The sequence below is a fragment of the Leptonychotes weddellii genome, chromosome 15 (assembly GCF_054177405.1).
Source record: "Leptonychotes weddellii isolate Sample4059 chromosome 15, ASM5417740v2, whole genome shotgun sequence".
In the NCBI taxonomy this organism is placed as follows: domain Eukaryota; kingdom Metazoa; phylum Chordata; class Mammalia; order Carnivora; family Phocidae; genus Leptonychotes; species Leptonychotes weddellii.
In genome coordinates, this window is record NC_138383.1 from 34,920,440 (window position 1) to 34,946,529 (window position 26,090).

Consider the following 26,090-nt stretch of genomic DNA (forward strand, 5'->3'; position numbering starts at 1 on the left):
TTAATCGGGCAATTAGAGATTCTAATTGGCACGTGAAAAACCGGTGTTGTCACACTGGCTTACTAAGTCTAGTCGAAAGCAAAGCCATAGTATTAATGGACAGTCCGGCCAGTTTCAGCGTCCTTTACGATTTTCATTACTGACATTTTCAAATGTTTGCTATTGGAAAACGAGGACATAGGACGGCATCACAATAAAAGGAGACAATATTCCACAGAAAGCGCAGAGCACGTCTCTCTCAGGTAACCCCTCTAGACCCAGGGAGGTGCTTTCTCGGATCCCCGCCTTCGTCTAGCCTAGCGCGCGTTTAGCACCGCCCCCACGCCGGCTCCGCCCCGCCCCCACGCCGGCTCCGCCCCGCCCCCACGCCGGCTCCGCCCCGCCCCCACGCCGGCTCCGCCCCGCCCCCACGCCGGCTCCGCCCCTCCACTCCCGTCCACGTGAGTAATCCTGCGTCGACCGGGTCCTCGCGGCAATCCCACAATCGGCCACAGAGAAGTGAAAGCCGCCGCGAGGGCCAGAGGGCCTTCTCCAGCGACGGAGGCTGTGGCGGCGGCGGAAGCGGAAAAGGCGGGACCTAGGGCGCACGTTGCGTCAGCACGTGCGAGCGCTAGGGCTGGGTCTCCGGAATAGAAGGTGGGCTCTTCCTGCGCTGGTTGGCGGTTGAGAGGTTCGTTGGTGGGTTGTAGAGTTGTGACCTCATGGCGGAGATAATTCAGGAACGCATAGAAGATCGACTCCCCGAATTGGAACAGCTGGAGCGCATTGGACTGTTCAGTCATGCGGAGATTAAGTGAGAGAGAGCTGAGGAAGTGGAGGGGCTGGGGCGGGCTGAGGGGAGGGGAGGGAGTCTGGCGGGGGCAGGGATGCGAGGGGCACTTAATTGGGCTTATTTTTCTTAATCTGGCAGAAGCCCATTTTCATATTTTGTTGATGCCCAGAATTTCTCCTTCGATGCAAGGTGGTCTGTCCACTCACCCACCAAACGTCTGACAGCTCTTCATGGAACCAGTTCTTAGGGCTATAAAGGTGATAAAGCTAGGATGCCTACCCATCAGGAGCTACCTGCCTTGTGTGTGCTGGGGGAGACAAATTAAACATTTTGCTTACGGTGCAGCGTACTGTACGTTGATTGTACTAGAGTGTACTGCCCTAGAGATGCAAAGAGTGCTGTTGGAGCCCAGGAGGAGTGGTTAAATCTTTCTAATAAGACTTGAAGATGGGGACTATTTAATTCAATTTCGTGTTCTACCCCAGGGCTTGGCCAACAACGTCTGGCACATGGTTGGCATTCAGTAATTTGTTAGAATTAAGTTGAATATTTTTTAATGGTTTTCTGCATTTTACAATGGTTGTGAATGTAGTGATGTGACTATGAGAGCCTTAAACATTTGATAGTGAAATGGAACATAGCAATGTGGAGTCTTAGTGAGTGTTCAATAAATGTCATTATTATTATTATTTTTTGAGATTTTATTTATTTATTTGACAGAGCACAAGCAGGGGAAGCAGCAGGCAGAGAGAGAGGGAGAAGCAGGCGCCTACTGAGGAAGGAGCCCAATGCAGGGCTCGATCCCAGGACTCTGGGATCATGACCTGAGTAGAAGGCAGATGCTTAACCGAGTGAGCCACCCAGGCACCCCTGTTATTTTATTATTACTGTTAACTAAAGATAGTTATTAGTCTTGCACATCTTGCGTTAAATTCTTCTAATATACACATGTTGTGTTCTGTCTAGCTAAATACAGTGAATCTCTTCCTGTGAGTTCTTTGTAGTGTTAATAAACCTTCCTAGGTAGAAATAGTAGGGACAATCGAGGTCTTTTTTTTTTTTTTAGTCTGCATGTTGAAAACTCAGAAGTAAGAGGAGTTTAGAAAAGATACTTGATTATTATTAAAACCTAAGTGACCAGAATTTGGAGGAAAGTAAATCTTTACTAGTATCACATAAAAATACTGTAAAGTACTTAACATTATTTGCTTTGGTGGTGGGAATGTCAGTGGTCCTGGCAGTCTATTAAGATGATTTTCATGGAAGTTTTAAAATACATCCTGATGCCCCTAAGCACACAGAAGTAATCACATAAGAGAATACTTGCTTATGAAGGATAATTATTTGGGAATTTCAGGTTTTGGCAAATGGGTTTTAAATATATTAAAAATAAACTTAAGAAACCCCCGAAGTTCTTTAACTTATGCTCTTTTCAACTGTTACATCTTAAATGGCTTTCTCCTCAGGGCCATCATTAAAAAGGCTTCGGATCTGGAATATAGAATACAGCGAAGAACTCTTTTTAAGGAAGACTTTATCAATTATGTTCAAGTAAGTGTATAAGTTCATTACATTTTAATCCCTTCACAAATTTTAAATCAGTTCTAGAATGGTGAGCTTGATTCAGATTTCTATAAAATTCTAGAATTGACAATTAAATGGTAATTTTTGACCAGGAATAAAGGTGATTTAGGAATAACTATAGCTAAGGCTATAGTCCTTGGCAAACTGAACTTTTTTTTTTTTTCTTTTATAGTGTTAGTAAATCAGGTACTGCCAAATATATTGTGTATCAGGATGTCAACAAGAGAATTGACTTACTATTTCTTGTGGGTTGGGGGGAGGAGAGTGGGTTTGACGACAATAGATGGTTGGAAAGTTAATATTTATGTGTCTGTAAGTCTGCTACCTTAGAAAGAGGTATGCTGCAAATTCTTCAGTACTATAAATAGATGGAGGATTTGAGTGAATATAAAGTATATATGCTGGACCAATTTTCAGATGGAGAATAGCTAATATGTTGGATGATAAACTCTAGCTTCAGAACCCAGTAGTAAGATGAAATGTTACAATACTGAAGATTCTGACCTTAGATTTAACAAAACAACAGGTGAACAAGTGCGACCTGGCTATGAATCCTATATGTGGAAGAGGTTTGAGAGCTCATAGTAGTTTGCTAAATCAAAATGAGCCAAGAGCATATTACATCAAAAAATATAATCTCTATGTCAACTAAACTTCAGTAATAAGTTTTAGTTTTTTTTTAAGATTTTATTTATTTGACAGAGACACAGCGAGAGAGGGAACACAAGCAGGGGGAGTGGGAGAGGGAGAAGCAGGCTTCCTGCAGAGCAGGGAGCCTGATGTGGGGCTCCATCCCAGGACCCTGGGACCATGACCTGAGCTGAAGACAGATGCTTAGTGACTGAGCCACCCAGGCGCCCCCAGTAAAAAGGAAAAAGGGAAAGAATAATCTAATTGACTCTATAACAAAAGTAGAGTGTTGGGCAAGTTAGCTGAGGACATTGCAAACAGTAGGCATTGAGAAGATGTTAGTTTGAAAAAAAGTGTTTTGCACTTATCAGACCATGCCTAGAGCATTGTGTTAGGCTTGAGACTACATTTTTTTTTTTTTTTTTTAAGATTTATTTGTTAGAGGGAGAGCATGAGTGTGGGGAAGGGCAGAGGGAGAGGGAAGTAATTTTTTTTTTTTTAAGATTTTACTTATTTGTTTGACAGAGAGACACAGTGGGAGAGGGACCACAAGCAGGGGGAGTGGGAGAGGGAGAAGCAGGCTTCCCGCTGAGCAGGGAGCCTGATGTGGGGCTTGATCCCAGGACCCTGGGAATATGACCTTAGCCAAAGGCAGATGCTTAGTGACTGAGCCACCCAGATGCCCCGAGAGGGAGGGAATCTTAAGCACACTTCCCCCTGAGTGTGGAGCCCAATATGGGGCTCGATCTCATGACCCTGAGATCATGACCTGAGCTGAAATCAAGAGTCGGACGCTTAACTGATTGAGCCACTCAGGGGCCCTGAGACTACATTTTAAGAACTTTTTTTTTTTTTAAGATTTATTTATTTATTTGAAAGAGATAGAGAGAGCACGGGGGTGGTGGGGAGAGGCAGAGGGAGAGGGAGGGAGTCCCAAGCAGACTCTGTGCTGAGCCCAACCCCACAACCCTGGGATATTGACCCGACCTGAAACTAAGAGGCGGACACTTAACTGACTGCACTTCCCAGGTGCCCCTATTCTTTTTTTTCAAATTTATTTATTTAAATAATCTCTACACCCAACGTGGGGCTGAAACTCATGACCCTGAGATCAAGAGTCATGTGCTCTTCTGACTGAACCAGTGGGAATCTTTTAATTTAAGTGTTATGATTTTGATAACATGCATTTTTTGTATCTAAGATGTTTATAACCATGGTAATGCATGGATTTATGAGTTTTGCAGATATAAGGTGAATTTTCAGTGACTGTTAAGACATTTACTACAAATTATGCTTGATAGCAGGTTATCTTGTTTTATATTCTTTTTTATTTTTAATTAAGCTGTCTGCCCAATGTGGGGCTTGAACTCATTACCTGGAGATCAAGAATTGCATGCTGTACTGACTGAGCCAGCTAGCTGCCTCAATCTTGTTTTATTTATTTATTTGTTTTTTAATTTTTTTTAGAGAGTGAGTGAGAGAGCGAGAGCATCCAACCGGAGGATGGGGGGAGTACGGGGAGAAGGAGACAATCTTACGCAGGCTCCACACCCAGTGCAGAGCCTGATGTGGGGCTCAGTCTCATGATCCTGAGATCATGACCTGAGCTGAAATCAGGAGTCAGTTGTTTATTTATTTTTTAAAAGATTTTATTTATTTGACAGAGAGAGACACAGCGAGAGAGGGAACACAAGCAGGGGGAGTGGGAGAGGGAGAAGCAGGCTTCTCGCTGAGCAGAGAGCCCAATGTGGGGCTCGATCCCAGGACCCTGGGATCATGACCCGAGCTGAAGGCAGGTGCTTAACGACTGAGCCACCCAGGTGCTGCCACCCCCAATCTTGTTTTATGTTCTTGATTTTTATTTATTTTATGATTTTAGCTAAATGTATTTCCTGTATTTAAAAGGTTATAAATGTTAATTGTTTTCTCTTTTTTTGTATGTTTTTTTTCCATAGTATGAAATTAATCTTTTGGAGTTGATTCAGAGAAGGAGAACTGTAAGTAGATATTCTGGAAGTTGGAAAAATTTAAATATTTTATTTATTTGAGAGTGAAAGAGTGCGAGAGAGAATGAGCAGGGAGAGCGACAGAGGGAGAGGGAGAAGCAGACTCCCCACTGAGCAGGGAGCCCGATGTGGGGCTCGATCCCAGGATGCCAGGATCATGACCTGAGCCGAAGGCAGACGCTTAACGATTGAGCCACCCAGGCACCCCTGGAAGCTGGAAAAATTTAGAATTAAGCAGCGTGGCTCTGTAGCTAGAACTTCGGTTTGGGAAGCAGTTGGTACTGATAAATTGTGTGGTGATGTGCTCATAATGGATATTTGTAAGTATTTGTTTTCTTTATCACCAGTACTGTTTAAGATTAAGAATATTGCTGTGGATAAATGTGATTAAATTGAGGCTTTGTGTATGTCCTTTCTTAGCGCATCGGCTATTCATTTAAGAAGGATGAGATTGAGAATTCCATTGTACACCGGGTACAAGGTGTCTTCCGACGAGCTTCAGCAAAATGGAAAGTAAGTGATCAGAACATCTTTAATTATAAGAGATGTGAAGATATGTATTTTATATACTGTGATTTCAGTATTCAAATGCATTATTTATACTTGGGTGTGTCAGTATTTAACCGAATTATAATATCATTGTTTGAAACCACTTACCAAACCATTAAGAAAATTGATCTCATTACCTCACCATTATTCTTTGAGGATGGTACTGAAAATGGTAGATTTGATACGTAATTAAGGATTAGAAATTTGGGATTTGTTTGGATAAATCTCTAAGTGAGGTACACCAAAGACTCGGAGATAGAAGATGAATGGTTAGAGTAGGGGCAGGACCTCACTCACTTGATATTCTTCAAGTGGTCTCTGGGACTGGGATATAGTATATAAAGAATACTTTGGATCTTGGGAATGACAAATTTTGGGTTACTACCTCTGATTGAGACCATTTAAGAGCTGCATTGAACACACTGGGTAGACAACACATTTTGTCTTGGTGCATGGTAGGTGGGAGTGGTGACCAGATGGAGTTACCATGTTTAAGAGATCTAGGGCCTCAGTGAGGAAAAGCCTAATAGGCTGAGCAATGTGTTACCACATTGGCCTTTCTGAAATTTACCTCTGTTTCCAAAAAAAAAAAAAAAAAAATTAGTGCAAAATTGTATTATATATAAATTTAAAATTCACGCAGCTCACTACATTGCTTTTCTTGCAGGATGATGTTCAACTTTGGCTATCCTATATAGTCTTTTGTAAGAAATGGGTGAGTATTGGGCAGCTGTGTCTTGCTTCCTTATTCCTTCTTTCAGTTAGTCTGCCTTTTAAGTCCCACAGTTGGTTACTGAATTCCCCATGTTTTCTCCAAAGTTGTAGGGTTAGCAAGTGGGAAAAGAACCCAAGAAGGCTGAACTTCAGTATAATCTTTGTATATCTGAATGACTATGTAAATGGTTTCTTAGCCAGAAAATGATCTTTATGTGTGTATTTCTTCAGTAAAGTTGAAAATTTTTAGATATTTAGGATGTTTACATGTAGTGGTTTAGGTAGAAGAAAACCATGAATGTATCTGTATTTATACGTCCCTACAGCAGGAGATCTTGCCCCATTGGATTTTAAGTTAGTAAGGAAACAGTACCAGATCATTTAGAGATTAGTAACAATGATTTCACTGGATAGGAAGTAGAATTACTTTTTCTCTTTTACAGGCTACCAAAGCTCAACTTAGCAAGGTATTTTCTGCCATGTTGGCCATTCATTCAAACAAACCAGGTATGGTGAGATCCTCGTCAGTTTTTCTTCTACCTTTTATTTTATTTTATTTTTTAAGATTTTATTTATTTATTTGACAGAGAGATAGTGAGAGCAGGAACACAAGCAGAGGGAGTGGGAGAGGGAGTAACAGGCTTCCCGCTGAGCAGGGAGCCCGATGCGGGGCTCGATCCCAGGACCCTGGGATCACGACCTGAGCCAAAGGCAGACGCCTAACGACTGAGCCACCCAGGCGCCCCCTCTTCTACCTTTTATGTAGACTCAAGCTATTTTGGAATTTACTTTGCTTAATAAACTTACAATATCATTTTGAGAACTTGAGCATAGGTACTTGGCCTTAACACTTTTGGTTTCCAAATAGCTGCCTCTTAGTTCATCCCTGCATATTGTGTAACCCCTTATTGCGTCAGTATTGTATTTGTGGGTAAGAAGGACTAAGTTTCTTCTTACTTATTTGTTTGTTTTTAAAAGTATTTTATTTATTATTTTTTTAAGTATATTATATTATTTTATTTTTTTAAAGATTTTATGTATTTATCTGACAGAGAGAGACACAGTGGGAGAAGGAACACAAGCAGGGGGAGTGGGAGAGGGAGAAGGAGGCTTCCCGCCGAGCAGGGAGCCTGATGCGGGGCTCGATCCCAGGACTCTGGGATCATGACTTGAGCCGAAGGCAGACGCTTAAAGACTGAGCCACCCAGGCGCCCCTTATTTTTTGTTTATTTTTAAAAAATATTTTATTTATTTATTTGGCAGAGACACAGAGAGAGAGGGAACACAAGCAGGGAGAGTGGGAGAGGGAGAAGCAGGCTTCCTACCAAGCTGGGAGCCCGATGCGGGGCTCGATCCCAGGACCCTGGGATCATGACCTGAGCCGAAGGCAGACGCTTAACGACTGAGCCACCCAGGCGCCCCAATTTTTTGTTATTTTTTTAAAGGAAGCTCTACATGCAGGGCATCTGGATGGCTCCGTCTGTTAGGCATCTCCCTCTTTTTTTTTTTTTTTTTTAAGATTTTATTTATTTGAGAGAGAGAGAGAGCACATGAGAGGGGGAAGGGTCAGAGGGAGAAGCAGACTCCCTGCTGAGCAGGGAACCTGATGTGGGACTTGATCCTGGGACCCTGGGATCATGACCTGAGCCGAAGGCAGACGCTTAACGACTGAGCCACCCAGGCGCCCGGTACATAATTTTATAGTGGAGGTGCTCCAGTGCCTATTCTCAAGTATTAGGCTCAACCAGGTTCACACAGTACAGGCTACATTTGGCACCAGTTAATTCAGAAGGATACAGCAGGACAGCATTAGGTGTGTATCTTTAGTAGAGTACTCTTAGCAGTTAGGAGGCTGGTCTCTGTTTCCCAAGATGACAGTTCAGGTATGAGGGAATGAGATCACACGAATGGGTCGAGGAGCCACTCTGGCTTGGAAGACCTATGGATGGGCATAGCTTCCGGGGATCCTAGAAAGGACTGTGCTCAATTTCAGGAGTCACATGTTCAAGAAAGCCCAGAGCATTGCTCTCTCTCATTCACAACCCTTCTAGTCCAGACGTGGTTACCAACCATAAGTCGTTTTTACCAAAAGAAATCTTATCTGGTGACATAGCTGACTTTTTTTTTTTTTTAAAGATTTTATTTATTTATTTGACAGAGACACAGCGAGAGAGGGAACACAAGCAGGGGGAGTGAGAGAGGGAGAAGCAGGCTTCCCGCTGAGCAGGGAGCCCAATGTGGGGCTTGATCCCAGGACCCTGGGATCATGACCTGAGCCGAAGGCAGACGCTTAACGACTGAGCCACCCAGGCACCCCGACATAGCTGATTTTTATTAAGTTTATTAAGTTGGGAAATAGCTCAAGTGTTAAGGTTAATTTCTTATGTAGAAAGACAAAGGTTTTTGATTTTTATTAAGCCTTTATTCCCAACAGGTGTGGTAAAAAATTTATTTTTAAAATTGAGCCATTCAAAAAAAATCATGAACTATTTAATAATAAAGCAAAAGAACGAAATATTTTTATTTCATTGATTCTAAAATGCATAATTTTCCAGCATTTTCACACTTTTAAAATTTGTATGTGACTTATAATGATGTTGACTTCAGATTGGATGAGGCACATAAGTATCCACGGATATTATCATTTACGTCTTTGGTTCAGACTACTCTAAATAAAGCAGTAATACTTTACAGTTAACCACTAGAAACAGTCTCCATCCCCTTTCTCTTTTGGTAAGATTAAAAAAAAGTTCTTTTAAGTATTAAAATTGGAACATTGATCTTTTTTGGTCTGACTCGGTCGACTTACTGAAATGAAGTTTGATGTTTTTCATTTATAGCTTTGTGGATTATGGCAGCCAAATGGGAAATGGAAGATCGCTTGTCTTCAGAAAGTGCAAGACAGCTATTTCTTCGAGCTCTGCGCTTTCATCCAGAGTGCCCGAAACTTTATCAAGAAGTGAGTTGTGTACCTGTAAGATAAGAGAGTGATGTCTGAGTTTTGGTCCTTTATGGACATACATTCTTTATTAAGTTAAAAAAGACTCTGATTTATGGAGGCTAAGGATAAGTAGGGATTGCTGCTGGAGAAAAGGGGTAACAAAGATATTTCTTGGCCATTAATAGGTGTTGACCATGTGCAACTTCCATCTTGTGAGTGAGAGATGAGAACTCTGACCTACCCATTATGGTTGGGAGGGGTAGGGAACTGGACCCTACCTTTTTTAGTTGTGGGGCCAGGGTTCAGCCATCTTTATACGTTTTTTTTTTTTTTTTTTAAGATTTTATTTATTTGTGAGAGAGAGAGAGAGCGCACAAGCCAGGGGGAGGCGGCAGGCAGAGGGAGAGGGAGAAGCAGGCTCCTCGCTGAACAAGGAGCCCAATGTGGGTCTTGATTCCAGGACCCTGGGATCATGACCTGAGCCAAAGGCAGACACTTAACTGACTTAGCCACCCAGGCACCCTGAATCTTTTTTTTTTTTTTTAAGATTTTATTTTAGGGGTGCCTGGGTGGCTTAGTTGGTTGAGCGACTGCCTTCGGCTCAGGTCATGATCCTGGAATCCCGGGATTGAGTCCCGCATCGGGCTCCCTGCTCGGCGGGGAGTCTGCTTCTCCCTCTGACCCTCCCCCCGCCTCATGCTTGCTCTCTCTCATTCTCTCTCTCTCAAATGGATAAATAAAATCTTTAAAAAAAAGATTTTATTTATTTTAGAGAGAGCATGCATGCATGCATGTGAGCGGGAGGAGGGACAGAAGGAGAGGGGAGAATCTCAGGCTGACTCTGCACTGAGTGCGGAGCCAGACACAGGCCTTGATCTCTTGATCCTGAGATCATGCTCTGAACAAAGTTCCTTTTTATGCCCTGAGCTGAAACCAAGAGTTGGACGCCCAAACTACTGAGCCACCCAGGTGCCCTACGGTATAAACATTTTTTAAGAACTTGTTATTTTCACATGTCTTGTAACATAAAGTTCAAAGTACTAAAAATTCTGGGGATGTCCAAGTTTACATGTTAGTTGTGCATGAGTTTTTCTTCATAATGTTTGACGGTAAATATTTGCCATTGATTTTTTATTTTGAAATAATTATAGATTGACAGGAAATTATGAAGATAGTACAGTGAGGTCCTGCATTCCACTAATCAATTTCTCCTGATGGTTGCATTTTATAAAATTACATAATATGAAAATCAGGAAATCAGCATTGGTATGATGTGTCCATATGGTTCTATGTCATTTTTTTTTACATGTGTAGATTTGTGTAACCACTACCACAATCAAAATACAGAGCTGTTCTACCATCACAAAGATCTCCTTCCTTATAAATGTTTGCTAGTTTCATAACAAAATATTATACTACTCCTGGACTTTCCCAGATCTGATACTTAATGGGTGTAAAATGACATCTTATGTATTTCTGATAAAAAGAAATTATTTCCAAAGGTTTTTAGTTTATTTTTTCCCTTGTATAGTACTTTAGGATGGAGTTGATGCATGCTGAGAAACTGAGGAAAGAAAAACAAGAATTTGAAAAAGCCAAAATGGATGTGGTAAGATCCGAGTGTGTTGTTCCATGTCAACAATTTGTAGTGTTTCGAGCCTGTTTAGGAGTAAGAGAAAATTTTTGGAAGGTATTTTTGTTCCCAATTTAATGTCTTATTTTGAAACTTTAGAGTTGATTTAATTAAATGGGCTTATTAATAAAAATGGAATTTTGTGCTTTAAAAATAGACATTTGGAGTAATTGAAGTAGTCCTCAAGATTATTTATTACTGATGGAATGGTAAATGGTCTTCTTTAATACTTTATAGTTTCATTAAATGACATACTAATCAGTTGAAGGAGTTTGAGGGGGGGTTATGAAATCTGTGGTTCCTAGCCTTCTTTCTTTTTTGTTTTATACAATTTTTTTGGTGTCAGTAATTTTAAAGAAGTTTTAGAATGTTAGAGCTGAAAAAGGAACTTTGCTGTCATCTGTTATTGTGGTTTCCAGCTGTGAACTTTTTTATTCAAATAAGAGTTGACACATAAGGATAAGCAAGGTGTGTAAATTCTCACCTGTTTGGGTCTAAGTAGAGAGTCCGACCTTAAGCCGTGTGATCTTGCTATCACTCTAGGAGCCTGAGAGAACTTTCACTGTGCAAGTTCAGTGGTCTGGTTCAGGCTGCACATTTTACAAGTGAGGGAACTGGCCCAGAGAGAGACGTGATTTGCCAGAGGTCATACATATGGCACAGGTAGTCTAGGACTGTTAATTTTCATCCTGGTGCTTTTTCTAGTTACTGGCCTATCTGTTAAGTTATGTTTAATATAATATGCTTTAGGGGAATCTTGATTATCCTGAAGAAATCCTTAAGGGCGAGTTGGCACGGATCATCTACAAAAATTCTGTAAGCATAATTAAAGGTACGCATATTTTGAAATTTTATTTATGATGGGAGAGTGAAACATTCTATTTATAATAAGAAAGACCTTTAGCTAATTTGGAAATTTTCTATTAGAAATTCTGTTAGACTGTGCATAAAAATTCTGTACGAATAGTGTTCTCTTTCTTTAAGAAAAGGTTGATTGCCCCTTAGGATATACTTGAACATTTCAGTAAGTTTATTGAGTATTTTAGTCACGGGGGGGTGTTGAAAAGAAACAGGTGATTTAGAACATTTCTTTATATCGGGAAGAAGTTTAGAAGAAAGGAAGAACTTATGAATACTCCCGAATATCAGTAATGGTTTTGATTGTGTAGTGGGTGCTTTGTTTATCTGTTTTGTCCTATTTCTCAATTAAAACCCCAAAACAAAAGAACTCTAGCATATAAGAAAGTAGTACTTTCTTATAGAAGAAAGTGATACTTTAGAGTAAAATGATACTTGAGAGTCTTACTCCCCTCCCCCACTTTTTAAATTTTAGGTGCAGAATTTCATGTGTCACTGCTTTCAATTGCACAGCTATTCGACTTTGCCACAGATCTGCAAAAAGAAATTTATGATGAGTAAGTAAAGTCATGGAAAGGTGAATATGTCTATTTCTAATCTTGTGGTAAAAGTTTGAGATTGGGTGTTTAGAAAGGGGGAGAGAAGTTACCACGCTAAATCCTTGGAAGAAAGCAAAGTTTTAGGACTGTTGTATCATAGTAAGTTATATAAAAAAATAGATTGCTGGAAAAGTTGTTTGACACCCTTATGGGCTTCCCTTGGGAAATAGTTTGCCTTTATTCAATAACAGATATCCTACAGCTTATATCAAAATGTATATTCCTGCTTTGCTGGCATGTCTTTTGTCCATAAAATGAGAGTGGTCCTTGGGAATGTTTATAGTTGATTGCTGCAGGTAATTTTATTCTTTAATGTTTGAGCGTATGGTTTGAGAATTATTTGCAGCCTACCTTATGAGTACTTCACTCTTACGTAGCACCCCTTACTTTCACAGGAGATAAAATAGAACTTGGATCAGTTTGCTCTTTGGATTTTTCAGGGCTTTGGTAGAGGATTAGGTTGTGCTTTTTCTTTGCCTCTATTATAGAAAATCAAGAGCCTGGATATAATAAGGTTCTCCAGGGCTTGAAGAGAATTGTCTTGTCACACATACCTGTTGATTTGACTTTGAGAGCTAACTTGAAAATTAACATTTGAGAATGATATCTAAAACATTCTGAAACCTAATGTGGCACAACTCTGATCGATTGACAAAATTTATATGGTGAGTGTGAAGCTATCTGGAGAGCCTAGTGGGGAGTTGTCTCGTGGTAATGGAATTGTTAAAGGGGTGTCCTGGGTCCGTTTTTAGAGCATAGGGAACTGTCTCTGATATTCTGAGTTAGTCTCATGTCATAGGGCTGACACGAGTAAACTACTTTGCAGCCTTCAGGCTCTGCACACAGATGACCCTCTTACTTGGGATTATGTGGCACGGCAAGAATTAGTGATGGAGATGCAGCCAGCTGGAGAGCAGCCTGCCACGAAACAAGCCAGAGCAGTGGAGGTGGGCCGGAAGGAGGAGAGGTGCTGTGCTGTGTATGAAGAGGCAGTAAAGACTCTCCCCACAGGTGAACTTCGCCAGACCTTGGTGTGATATACAAGTGGTAGTATTCACAAATGTGAAACCGAAGCTTCTGTTTCTTTTTCCAAAATCAGTTTTCAGGAATCTTTCTGTGTTAGTTGACCATGTGCCTGGCTTTCCAACTTCTTGTTTGCTGGTGGAAGATGGAGCTTTTATGACTTTCCTCGACAGTAGTGATGTTTATGTTCATCTGTTTGGGGGAGATGATACTTAGGAAATAGTAATTCAGAAGATTGTCCTTCCCTAATTATCTTTTGACACAGATTTACTTTCAGATTTTATAATATGGGAGTATTAAGGTAGAAGGGATATATAACATGGATGAGGCTTTTACTTTTTTTTTTTTAAAGATTTTATTTATTTATTTGACAGAACACAAGTAGGCAGAGCGGTAGGCAGAGAGAGAGGGAGAAGCAGGCTCCCCACTGAGCAGGGAGCCTGACGTGGGGCTCGATCACAGGACCCTGGGATCATGACCTGAGCCGAAGGCAGGTGCTTAACTGACTGAGCCACCCAGGCACAGGCACCCCCGAGGCTTTTACTTTTTATATGTGGTTACTCAGTTGCTTTTCCCCCCAGTGTTTGAGATGTTGATTGGTTGTAATGGGAATAACTAGTTTTTTTTTACAAGACTAGTTTAAATTCTTCTTCTGGGGAATCTTTCCTTCACAGAAAAGATGTATGATGACTGTTAAACAGAGAGACTGGCGATCTGATCAGTGTAATCTCTCTGACTTTTCCAGAGGCCATGTGGAAGTGTTACATCAACTTCTGCTTGGAAAGGTTCACTAAGAAGACCAGCAGTCAGTTCCTCAGAGAGAGGGTAAGGGACTTAAGTTACATGCTTATAGTGGCTGACTAGAAAGTGACTGTTTTCTGGAAGAAGAGCAGACACATGGCTCCTTTGGGGCCTGGGACAGCTTCCAAGAGCTTCATGCTTAACCTAAGTTCTTTCTCTTTGTGGGTGACCTAGTCATTCTAAAGGTCTGAGTCTGCTGCATCCTTATTCGGGCCACCTGGTTAGGAGGCGCTCTCTTACTGGACTGTGCTTGGTGCCGCTTTTTGGCTGGTCTAATCATAAGTGAAACCACTTCAAGTTCCTTCTCTCTGTTTTCAGAAATGTGCAAAACTGCACTTGTTCCTGTCAGAGAACAAAGACCCCTGCTGGGATGTTATAATGAACTGAAGGATTTTTCTGATTTCAGAGGCTGGAAAGAACCATGATGGCATTCAGGAAGGCACATGAACTCAGACTTCTACCAGAATTCCAGTACAAGCAGTGGGTAAGGACACATTCACTGCCAATAACACATACTTAATTCCAGTTGGTTCCTGCTGGTGTCATGTGTTTTTAATATATAGTTATATGACTAAGCCCATTTGGAAGTTTGGATTGGAAGACGCAGAGACATTACATTTGTCTCTCAGTATTTGGTGTATGCCAAAAGTGAAATGTGTACCAGTAAAGGGAGGAATGTTATATAGTGGGAAACACTCAGAATAAGGAGTCACAAGTTGGATTTATTTTGTTTGTCTCCCCATCCATCTTTTCCTGAACATCCTTTTCCTGAATGTATGCCTGACCCAGAATAACAATTGGTATGGTAACGATAAAGACAAATTAGATGTGTTCCTATGTTTTAGAAGCTGATATTTTAGTAAGAAGCTTATTAACCCATCCCTGCTCTCTGGGGTGGGTAAGGATTATTACGGCGACCAGGATAATGTGCTGAAGGAATACGTAGTCTAGATCGGGTTTTGTCACTTAATAGCTAGGTAACTTGGGCAAGCCACTTAACCTTTCTGAGTTTGTTTACTTGATTTTAAAATAGTGATAGTTATCTTTTTTTTTGCCAGCTCACAAAGTTCTTGACATGTACAGAAATGTTCATACGTTAACATTTAAAAAATACTTTTTACATATAGCTAGGTAATGCATATACTAGTTTTCTGTATTATACCAGGACTGAGATACCCTTTTCCCATTATGGCATCTATCTGGGAAAAATCCCAGGCTTGGATGAGTTCAGCTGCTCCCATTTGAGCTATTGAATACTGGCAGGACAGTCACCCCCTATAAATTTAGGTGGACTTTGCTTTGAGTATTGCTGTGGCAGCCCTGCTATTTGGTCATTCACCACTCTGGCTATTCAGACATCCTCTGCTCCCCAAATCTCTGATGCTGCCCTTCCTAAGCCTACTACCTCATTTACCTCATCACTCTGGTGCCCTTGCCTTTAATGAGAGCTGCTCAGTATACTGCCTCTAAACTTAAAATGCTTAGCTGATTCCTACATCCATCGTTTTTCCACATTATTCTCCACAGAATGAGCTTTAAAAACCGATCAGATTATTCTGTGGCTTCCACTGTCCTTTGGATAAAGCTGGTCATTCTCCCTAATACGGCTTGGCCTCACTTGCCAGTTCTCTAGTACACATTCTACCCCTTCAGCCATGTTGAACTTGGATTTCCTTTTGTATCCTTATGAGAACATAAGCTGTCTCTTATGCACATGCTTGTTGGGAGAGCCTTCTCTAACTAATGCCTACTCTTCCTTAAGCCTAGCATAAATGGTGTTTTCTGTCTCATAGCTGCCAAAGACCCTGTTGGGTGTTCCTGCTTTGTACTCTTATAGCATGTGATTCTTTTTCTGTCAAGGCAAATATCAGACCGTCTCTACTTCTAGACTTGAGGCCCTGGGGCAGTGGAGAACGTACCTGATTTCCTCATTATTAAATCTAGCATGTATAGTGAGCAATAAAAATGCTTGTCGAATGAGCAGACTATATATTGCCATTTATTTGCTGTTCCACAGTTTTTTAAAAATTGAATTGGTTTGGGGCACCTGGGTGGCTTAGTCGGTTAAGCGGCTGCCTTCAGCTCAGGTCATGATCCCAGGGTCCTGGGATCGAGCCCCGCATCGGGCTCCCTGCTCGGCGGGGAGCCTGCTTCTCCCTCTCCCTCTGCCTACTTGTTCTCTCTCTCTATCTCTCTGTCAAATAAATAAATAAAATCTTAAAAAAAAAAAATTGAATTGGTTTTAGGTTTTTTCCCTCTTCTGTTAAAATAGTGTGGATTTAAGCATTTTGAACATGTAAGATTTCCTTCTGTGTTGGCTTATATTTGTTAAAATTTCCAAGTTTAAGATATGAACACTTCCATGACTCTTGTTACACAGTGTCAAATTACATTTCAGAAAAATGGTACCAGTTGATTGTGTGCCCAACTCCATTTGAATGAATAAACATGTTTCATTATCAACCCACAAATACTGGTTTTGTCTGATTTTTATATTCTGTTTGGTGGGTGTGGGTTTTATTATAGTGAACTATTAAAAACTTAACTTTCAGTCTAAATTATTTAGGCCCTCTACTTTGTACGTCTTACCTATTTTTTGGTGGCCTTTAGGAATAAGAGCAGGCAATGGAAGAGAATTTGATTGTTTACTTTGTGCCTGTTTGGCAGCCATTGCCAAAGGTTAAGTGGAGATGATGTTGAAATCACTGCCTTAAATGAGGTCTTTTTTTGTCTCCCTACCCCCCCCCCCCCCACCCCACGTAGATGATCTAGCTTTCAGTGGATAATTTTCCAGTGATCCTTTGTCTTACCCAGATCGAGTTGTTGCTGCATCAGGACTTTTTAAAGGAAGCTCTGGAGGTAGCAGTAGCCGGGACTGAATCGTTTAGAGACTCCGTGACGATGTGGCAGATGAAGCTGCAGGTGCTGATTGACTCTAAGAGCCCTGATGTAGCCGGGCTTTTTGAAGAAGCTTTTGTGCATCTGAAAGCCCAGGTCTGTGAGTTGGGTTTTTTGTATTTCATTGTGTTTGGGAAACCTTTTGAGACTGAGCCAAAGCTCATTTGAAGTGTGCTTGTCTGATGAGGGCTGGCCCCAGAGTGCATGTGTGCCTATATCAAGGGTCAGGAGTGGAAGAATTCCCTTCCATTTACTAGCCTATTTCTAATTTGTTATTTGAAAAATGACTAAATAAGGGGCGCCTGGGTGGCTCAGTCATTAGGCGTCTGTCTTCGGCTCAGGTCATGATCCCAGGGTCCTTGGATCAAGTCCCGTGTCAGACTCCCTGCTCAGTAGGAAGTCTGCTTCTCCCTCTCCCACATCCCCCTGCTTGTGTTCCTTCTCTCACTGTCTCTCTCTCTCTGTCAAAAAATAAATAAAATCTTTTAAAAAAAGAAAGACTATATGAAATTCTCCATTTTATTTTGATATCTTATAAGTGAGAAATATTGAGTATTTTTCTCCCTTGCTTCCAAAGCTGTATTTAAGCCCGAGTTATGTATTTTATTTTTTAAGTTTTTATTTACTTGAGAGAGAGAGAGAGCAGGGGGAGGAGCAAAGGGGAAGGGACAAGCAGACTCTGTGCCTAGTGCAGAGCCCAATGCGGGGCTTGATCTCATGACCCTGAGATCATGACCTGAGCCGAAAGCAAGAGTTGGACACTTAACCGACTGAGCGACCCAGGCCCCTCCAAAGCTCGAGTTTTAAACAGACATATATATATATATATATATATATATTTTAAGATTTTATTTATTTATTTGTCAGAGAGAGAGAGAGCACAAAGCAGGGAGAGCGGCAGGCGAAGAGGGAGAAGCAGACTCCCCGCTGAGCAGGGAACCCAATGTGGGACTCCATCCCAGGATCCTGGGATCATGACCTGAGCCGAAGGCAGATGCTTAACTGACTGAGCTACCCAGGCGTCCCTAAACAGACACATATTTCTAAATCTTAAAGCTTTGCAGTCAATATTTTTTTAAAAAGATATTTATTTATTTATTTAGAGAGCAGAGGGGGAGGGGTAAGGGAAGGGAGAGGGAGACTCTCCAGCAGACTACTTGCTCAGCGCAGGCCCGATTTGGGGCTCGGTCCCATAACCCTGAGCTTATGGCCTGAGCCAAAATCAAGAATCGGACACTTAACTGACTGAGTCACCCATGTGCCTTCTAGAATCTTTTTTTTTAAGATTTTATTTTTAAGTAATCTCTGCACTCAGTGTGGGGCTTCAACTCACAACCCCAAGATTAAGAGTTGCACGCTCCTGACTGAGCCAGCCAGGCACCCCCTTTTATATTAGGAAAAAAGTATTCTGGAAGTTAAAGTGGGGAAAAAATCTTAATTCTCATTTGTGTGTGTCTCTGGGGCATGAGTGAAGATCAGATAATTGAGTTTGGATTAAGTAGTACTTATGTCGTAGGTCTTAGACAGCAGAGAAGTGACCTGGGTAGCTGTGGGTCTAACCAGCTATGGACACTTCATTGCTTAATTCACAGATAGCTGATGGTAATAACTGTAGGTAGTACTCCAACAGAAGGGTGCTAGTTTTGACAGGAGAGTGCTGCTTTGGGGGTCTTGGTCACAAGTCTGTCTGTGCTCTGGCAGGCCATCCCTACTGGGCACTGAGAATTTGGTCATGGTGAGGACAGACTGGGAGTGAATCCGTATTTTACATATTGAGTATCTCAGTAGGAGCCTGTCTTTATGGTGACTAGTTTTCAGAGCATAGAACTAAGCCATCAATTTCTAACTTTTTTTTCTTTCTCACTGTGACCAGGTCTGTCTGCCATTGTGGATTTCTTGGGCAGAGTGGAGTGAAGGTGCCAAAAGCCAAGAAGACACAGAAGCCATTTTTAAGGTCTAGGCCTTACGTTCTGAGTCTTGTGGTGGGTGGGGAATGAGCAGATAGGTTCACTAGTTGGCTAGTTTTAGGGTTATTTTTATAGCAGATGTTCCTAAAGCACTGTTAATTGAGGAGCCTGGGATGGTTCTGGGAAAATTTGTTCTGATATTTATAAATATCCTCATGTAGCTTGTGTCTTTTTTTTTTTTTTTTTTTTTAATTGTAGAAAGCTCTCTTAGCTGTCAAAGGTGCTAACTCAGTCACTCTGAAGGATAAGTACCTGGATTGGGCTTACCGAAGCGGTGGCTACAAAAAGGCCAGAGCTGTGTTTAAAAGGTGCTCACAAACTTTCATCACTGTTATTTGTCTCCCCACCCTGCACTCAGCCTCCCATGCCCAGGTTATATGTATGGCAAACAGTATCTGAGGAAGTAATCCAAGAGATTTTTTTCAGAAAGTCTTTTGTTGAACGGTAAAAGCAGTTCATACTTGTTGGTGGAAAATTAAAAAAAGAGGGAGATAACTATTAACTCATTGTAATCAGGAGAAAAAAACATGCTTAATGTATCATTTAAAAACTTTGTTTTCGGGGCACCTGGGTGGCTCAGTCAGTTAAGCGTTTGCCTTCAGCTCAGGTCATGATCCCTGGGTCCTGGGATCGAGCCCCGCATCAGGCTCCTTGCTCAGAGGGGGGCCTGCTTCTCCCTCTCCCACTGCTTCTCCCCCTGCTTGTGCTTTCTCACTCTCTCTCTCTCTGACAAATAAATAAGTAAAATCTTAAAAAAACAAAAAAAAACCCTTTGTTTTTGCATGTTTGAGATTATACTATAATCACATTTTGTATACCGCTTTTGTTGGTGAACATTGCACTGGCCTTTTTCCTGTCAGTAATAGTTCTTCATGAACGTCATTCATTAGAAATAGCTGTATGGTACATCGCTCTGGGCATGTACCGTGGTTTAGATGGTCATAGTAATACTGCTTTGGTGAACATTTCTGCACAAATATTATTTGTTCATACTGGAAATTACTTCCTTAGAATATATTCTTAGAAGCGGAATTATTGGTCTCCTTCAGAAAGACCTTGAGATGCAGTATAGGGAACTTTAAACTATAAAAGTGGGGAAGAGGAGAACAGGAAGAAAACTGGGTAGGAAAGAGTTTGGTGGGGGTGAAGAGTAAGTCACTGGACACTGAAAGTGTTGAGAGTGACTGGTGGTCAAATCCAGTGTTTGTGGCCAGGTCTTTATTAAACCATGCGTTGTGGAGGCGCAGGCATAGGGATATAGTTAGAGTCATGGGATGTAAGAGGCTTGTTGTCTCTTTGGACGATAACCGTTTTCTCCTTTTCTGTAGTTTACAGGAAAGCCGTCCATTTTCAGTTGATTTTTTCAGGAAAATAATCCAGTTTGAAAAGGAGCAAGTAAGTGTTCTATTCATTTCTTATCTGGGACAATGAACTGGTGGTTACTCTCCTATATGGCAGCACTTTTGTCATTTAAGAAGTTCTCATAGGGGCGCCTGGGTGGCTCAGTTGGTTAAGCGACTGCCTTCGGCTCAGGTCATGATCCTGGAGTCCCGGGATCAAGTCCCGCATCGGGCTCCCTGCTCAGCAGGGAGTCTGCTTCTCCCTCTGACCCTCCCCCCTCTCATGTGCTCTCTCTCTCATTCTGTCTCTCAAATAAATAAATAAAATCTTTAAAAAAAAAAAAAAAGTTCTCATATATAGTATAAATTTCCGGTCCCCTCACCTAACCATTTTTTCATAGAGATGGTTAAGGAATGGTAATCAAGCAAAGAAGAGAAAGTCCATGTCTGGAAAATAGAAAACTCAGATGTCACCTCATAGAGGAAACCCTCCCTACCAGGTTGGGCGAGGTGCTGCTTCTCTGCCTCCGGAGCACCCTGTTTGTCTTTCGTATTGGGTCATGAAGTAGAGAGTAGGCAGTAACTGTTTCTGGTGTGGGTTTTTTTGTTTTTTGTAAGATTTGTTTATTTATTTTAGAAAGAGAGCGAGTAAGCATGTGTGCACAAGTTGGGGAGAGGGAAAGAGGGAGAGAACCTCCAACCAGATTCCCTGCTGAGTGTAGAGCCCAATGCAGGACTTGATCTCACTACCCATGAGATCATGACCTGAGCCGAAACCAAGAGTTGGACACTCAACCGACTGAGCCACCCAGGTGACCCATGTTTCTGGTGTTTTTAACTGAACTTGTGAGTGAGGGAAAATACAGGAAGGTCTCCGTTTAAAAAATAATACACGAGGGGCACTTGGGTGGCTCAGTTGGTTGAGTGTCCAACTCTTGATTTCAGCTCAGGTTACGATCTCAGGGTTGTGAGATTGAGTTCCGTGCTGGGTATGGAGCCTACTTAAGATTCTTTCTCTCCCTCTCTCTCCCCCTCTGTGTCTCCTCACCGCTCTCTCTCAAAAAAAAAAAAAAAAAAAGTGTAAAAAATAATACACGAAAATCCAAAGGTGTCTGTAATCCCATCACAGTAACTCAGCCAACCATATTTATTTTAATTTTTAGTTTACTTTCAAGTTTTTGTTTACGTGTATACACACAAGTTTTATTTCTGTCTTATGTGCCATGTGGAGGTTTTCTCTTACTTTTTTTGACTTAACATTAATGAATACATTCCTGTGTTTTTCCATGGTTGTCATCTTGAACGGTTGTGGTGTTATTCTTAAACCCACAGTTTTAACTAGTCCATTACATATAGGTTGTTTCCCAGATTTTTGATACTGAAAACAAGAGTGCTGTAAACATTTTGTTTAGACAGCATTTTTTTCTTCTTTGGAATTCTCTTTTTGAGATAAATTTCTGGGACTGGAGAGAACAATCCTTTTTAATGGTTCTTTTTTTTTTTTAAAGATTTTATTTATTCATGAGAGACAGAGAGAGGCAGAGGGAGAAGCAGGCTCCCAAGGAGCAGAGAGCCCGATGCGGGACTCGATCCCAGGACCCTGGGATCATGACCTGAGCCGAAGGCAGACGCTTAACCATCTGAGCCACCCAGGCGCCCCTTTTTTTTTTTTTAAAGATTTTATTTATTTATTGGAGAGATACAGAGAGAGAGCTAGAGAGCACAAGTGAGGGAGAAGGAGAAGCAGGCTCCCCACAGAGCAGGGAGCCCGATGTGGGGCTCGATCCCAGGACCCTGGGATCATGACCTGAGCAGAAGGCAGACACTCAACAACTGAGCCACCCAGGCGCCCTTTAATGGTTCTTCATATATTGTAAGATGGTCCTTCAAAAGAAGTGTACTTCTTTATAGTGATAATCAGGAATATCAGTATATTTATTTCCTCACACCCTCTCTAAATCTGCAGTTTTGCTTTTTCTCCTTTATTTTGGTATTTTGATTGGTGTTTATTATTTTTACTTGAATTTTGAAAAATTACTAGTGAGGTTGAACTCTTATTTTTATAGTTTTAATCATTGTGTGGGTCATTTATCTGTTCTTGTTCTTTTCATACAAGAGGTAATACAGCGTAATAATTAATAACCAGGCTTTGGATTAATAACATAATAGGTATGTGTCTTGGGCACTTCTCAGCATTGGCATCTTCTTCCGTCAAGAAGGTCATAATACCTGTTTCAGGGATGTGCAGATTACAAGGCCAGGAGGGGGTACTACACTTCGCACAGTCCTGTGCACGTTATGAGCCCTTAACAAAGTGTGATTCTGTTCTTCATGCATGTGTATGATACGGAGTGAAGTTGACTTTCTGTAAAATAATATAGCCTTAGGGAAGAGAAATTTGAATGAGGAAATAGTTACTTGACTATACAAGAGTATTTTTAAACTGTAGAGGTTACTCTCCTTTGAAATGAAACAAAAGAGAATACATTTAAATGGAAATAGAAGTAAAGAATGAACATTTATTGATTGTAAAGTTAGTACCAGCTACTCTGCTAGGTTCATAATTAGTCAGCATTTTTTTTTTTTTTTTAAGATTTTATTTATTTGACAGAGAGAGACACAGCAAGAGAGGGAACACAAGCAGGGGGAGTGGGAGAGGGAGAAGCAGGCTCCCGGCAGAGCAGGGAGCCGGATGCGGGGCTCGATCCCAGGACCCTGGGATCATGACCTGAGCCGAAGGCAGACGCTTAACGGCAGACGCTTAACGACTGAGCCACCCAGGCGCCCCAAGTCAGCATTTTTTAATTGAATCCTTGTAGTTGCTGTAAGAGATATCATTATCCTTCTTTTATGGGTGAGGAAACTTTTAAGGTCAGAGGGTTTAAAAAACTCGGGGAAGATTATATAATTAGTATTTATATACTAATATAAATTTGGCTTCATTTTTTTTTTTTTTTTAAAGATTTTTTATTTATTTATTTGAGACAGAGAGAATGAGAGACAGAGAGCATGAGAGGGAGGAGGGTCCGAGGGAGAAGCAGACTCCCCGCCGAGCAGGGAGCCCGATGCGGGACTCGATCCCGGGACTCCAGGATCATGACCTGAGCCGAAGGCAGTCGCTTAACCAACTGAGCCATCCAGGCGCCCAAATTTGGCTTCATATAAAAAGTTTTAAGGTGGACATAGCTAATATTTGCCGGGGCCCAGACACACAAAAGAAAGAAATCCTTAGCCACAGGGAGTAAACCTTCTCCATTTATTTATTTAAATCCTAGTCTTTCCTCAGGGCTTTCAAATGTATTTTCCTGTGAAGCTGCCCCTGTTCCCCCAACTGAGAATCAATTAGGCTTTTTTCCATGCTGCCAGAACAGAGTGCTTTTATCACCGTTTGACATTGACTTCACTCTGGTGAGTGCTGCATTTGACTTTTCTCTGGATAAGGTGAGAGCTAGGCTGTGTTCGTCCTAAACCCTGAGCCTTCTCGCCTTCAGATACCTAATAGGTGGTAGCTGTTTTAACAGTGTGGTGGAAAGGAATTTGTGACATTATGAATTAGGCTTTTGAGGCAAGATTGTCTGATTATTTTTGTTAGGAATCCTGCAAGATGGCGAACTTAAGAGAATATTATGAGAGGGCTTTGAGAGAGTTTGGATCTGTAGATTCTGGTAAGTAAACTTCAGTTATAGACACATCTGTTTGCAGGTGTGGTCTGTAGCCCATCAGTATGGTTAGAACAGTGCTTAACTCTTTTTAGGTCATGGCCCTCTTTGAGAATAAAACTTACATCCTTGCCCTGCCTTCCCCCTTACTTTGTGTGTAAATACTTGCAGACATAATTTGGCTTATAACTTCAAGTTCACAAGGTCAAGAGTTTATGGGTCTTCCATTAAGAACTCTGGAGTAGAGAACAATTTGCTTGGTTTGGTTCTCTAAAAAAAATGTGATATTTGTAAGGGAAAGGTTAGTGTAGGTCAGAGTAAAAGTGGGAGTGATAGGAAAGGGGTAGTGGGATGCTAACTGACATAAGTTGTCATTGGCTGTTGCCACACTGTCCTCATTTTTATAGGACTTGTGAAACATTTCTGGGTATAGGTATGTCATATAAAATCTGTTTACTTATGAACTCAGAAACAGTGTCTAGTAGTTAAACTTAGATTAAAAAAAAAATACGTTAGCTTTTACAAAGTTTTAGCAGACCTTCTGGTGAAAGGAATGAAAATGGCATTTTTAATAAGCCAAGCAAGTTTTATTAGGCACATTTAGAGTGAATGTATTGAAGCTCAGATTCACCTTGAAAGAGACTGAGCAAAATCCTCCATCTAAAATATTTAGTATTTTTGGTGTATGAACTACATAGACTGTCATGATTTAAAGTGAAGTTTTCCACTTTAAAAAAAGTTTGATGTGCCTTAGTGTAAAGAAGCTGAGAGAGGTATTGTTTCACTCAGGGCTCTAGGGAAATGACAGCAACAAGTTAAGTTTCTTAGAAATCTTACACTGAATCAATATTAAATAAGTTTACATGATAAAGTCTTGTCAATGATCTAATTGTATGTTTACAGTAATTTTTCGTTCCTTTTAAAGATCTTTGGATGGATTACATCAAAGAAGAATTGAACCACCCACTTGGTAGACCTGAGAACTGTGGACAAATCTATTGGCGAGCCATGAAAATGTTACAGGGAGAGTCAGCAGAGGTTTTTGTAGCTAAACATGCAATGCATCAAGCTGGCCATTTGTGAGAAGAGGGAAAACACAGCCAACTTTATGAAATAGTGTTATAAGCCCTCTGGCCAGATTTGTGTTGTGAGTTCTTCTGCAGTTTGTTAAGAGATGGCAGACAAGATGGCGGTCTGGTTTTTGGACATGCTTTAATTTTGTTTTTTTTGTTTTTTTTGTTTTGTTTTTTTAAAGATTTTTTTTATTTGACAGAGAGAGACACAGTAAGAGAGGAGCACAGGCAGGGGGAGTGGAGGGGGGAGAGGCAGGCTTCCCGCCGAGCGGGGAGCCCGACGCGGGGCTCGATCCCAGAACGCTGGGATCATGACCTGAGCCGAAGGCAGGCGCTTAACGACTGAGCCACCCAGGCGCCCCATGCTTTAATTTTGTTAACTCGTTAATCTTTAATTCCAGAAAAGAGAATTGCTATTTAGTGGCCCAGAGGCTACTTGTTAAGGCTGGACTTACTGTAGGTCCTAAATGTTTTCCAAAATATATAGAAATCCTAAACTTGAGTTTCTTTTGTTACCCCTGGTCAAGAATGAGTATCTCTAATCTGGACCTAGGGGGCCAGGGAAAGTGGAGGAGAAAGTACAATTCCATTTTTTCTTCTCTTATTAAAAAAGTATACATGGTGTGCATTTGTTGTAGGAAACATGGAGTGAGCAGAATAATGTGGGGAAGAAAATAAAAGCATCCCGTAACCTCATCCTCTGGAGTTAAACTTATTTCCTTTATGAGAATTAGATTTATACTATTAGATCATTTACTCATTCATTCATTCATTAAGTGTTCATTATTAGCAGGAAAGAAGAGAAGCTTTTTGGGATGGAGGTAGGGGTTGGAGGAACAGGGCTGGACATCCCGAGAGAGCTTGTTGATGCCACAGAAGAGGATTCTGGGTATTGGGGTCAAAAGACCTTTGAGAGGATAAAGACATTATAAAAGTGTCTTCTATCCCTGGGACTGATCCTTAGAGAAGTGTCTACAGTGGGGAGGCCCAGCAACAAAAGGAGGGCAATGGGTAGGGAGTAGATTAGAGCAGCAGAGAAGGCC

General features: G+C 41.2%; 1 protein-coding gene across 1 annotated transcript; it reads left to right on the forward strand.

The window, feature by feature from the left end:
- Nucleotides 1-575: 575 nt before the first annotated feature.
- Nucleotides 576-25,099, forward strand: UTP6 (UTP6 small subunit processome component). The gene is made up of 19 exons (XM_081805406.1): nucleotides 576-793; nucleotides 2,239-2,323; nucleotides 4,942-4,983; nucleotides 5,413-5,505; nucleotides 6,209-6,256; nucleotides 6,699-6,762; nucleotides 9,096-9,214; nucleotides 10,728-10,805; nucleotides 11,580-11,661; nucleotides 12,163-12,244; nucleotides 13,113-13,297; nucleotides 14,055-14,134; nucleotides 14,517-14,594; nucleotides 16,925-17,104; nucleotides 18,882-18,962; nucleotides 19,174-19,283; nucleotides 20,304-20,370; nucleotides 23,908-23,980; nucleotides 24,900-25,099. Exons 1-19 carry the CDS (start codon nucleotides 702-704, stop codon nucleotides 25,055-25,057), a joined length of 1,797 nt encoding a protein of 598 aa, XP_081661532.1. The 5' UTR covers nucleotides 576-701; the 3' UTR covers nucleotides 25,058-25,099.
- Nucleotides 25,100-26,090: the final 991 nt, after the last annotated feature.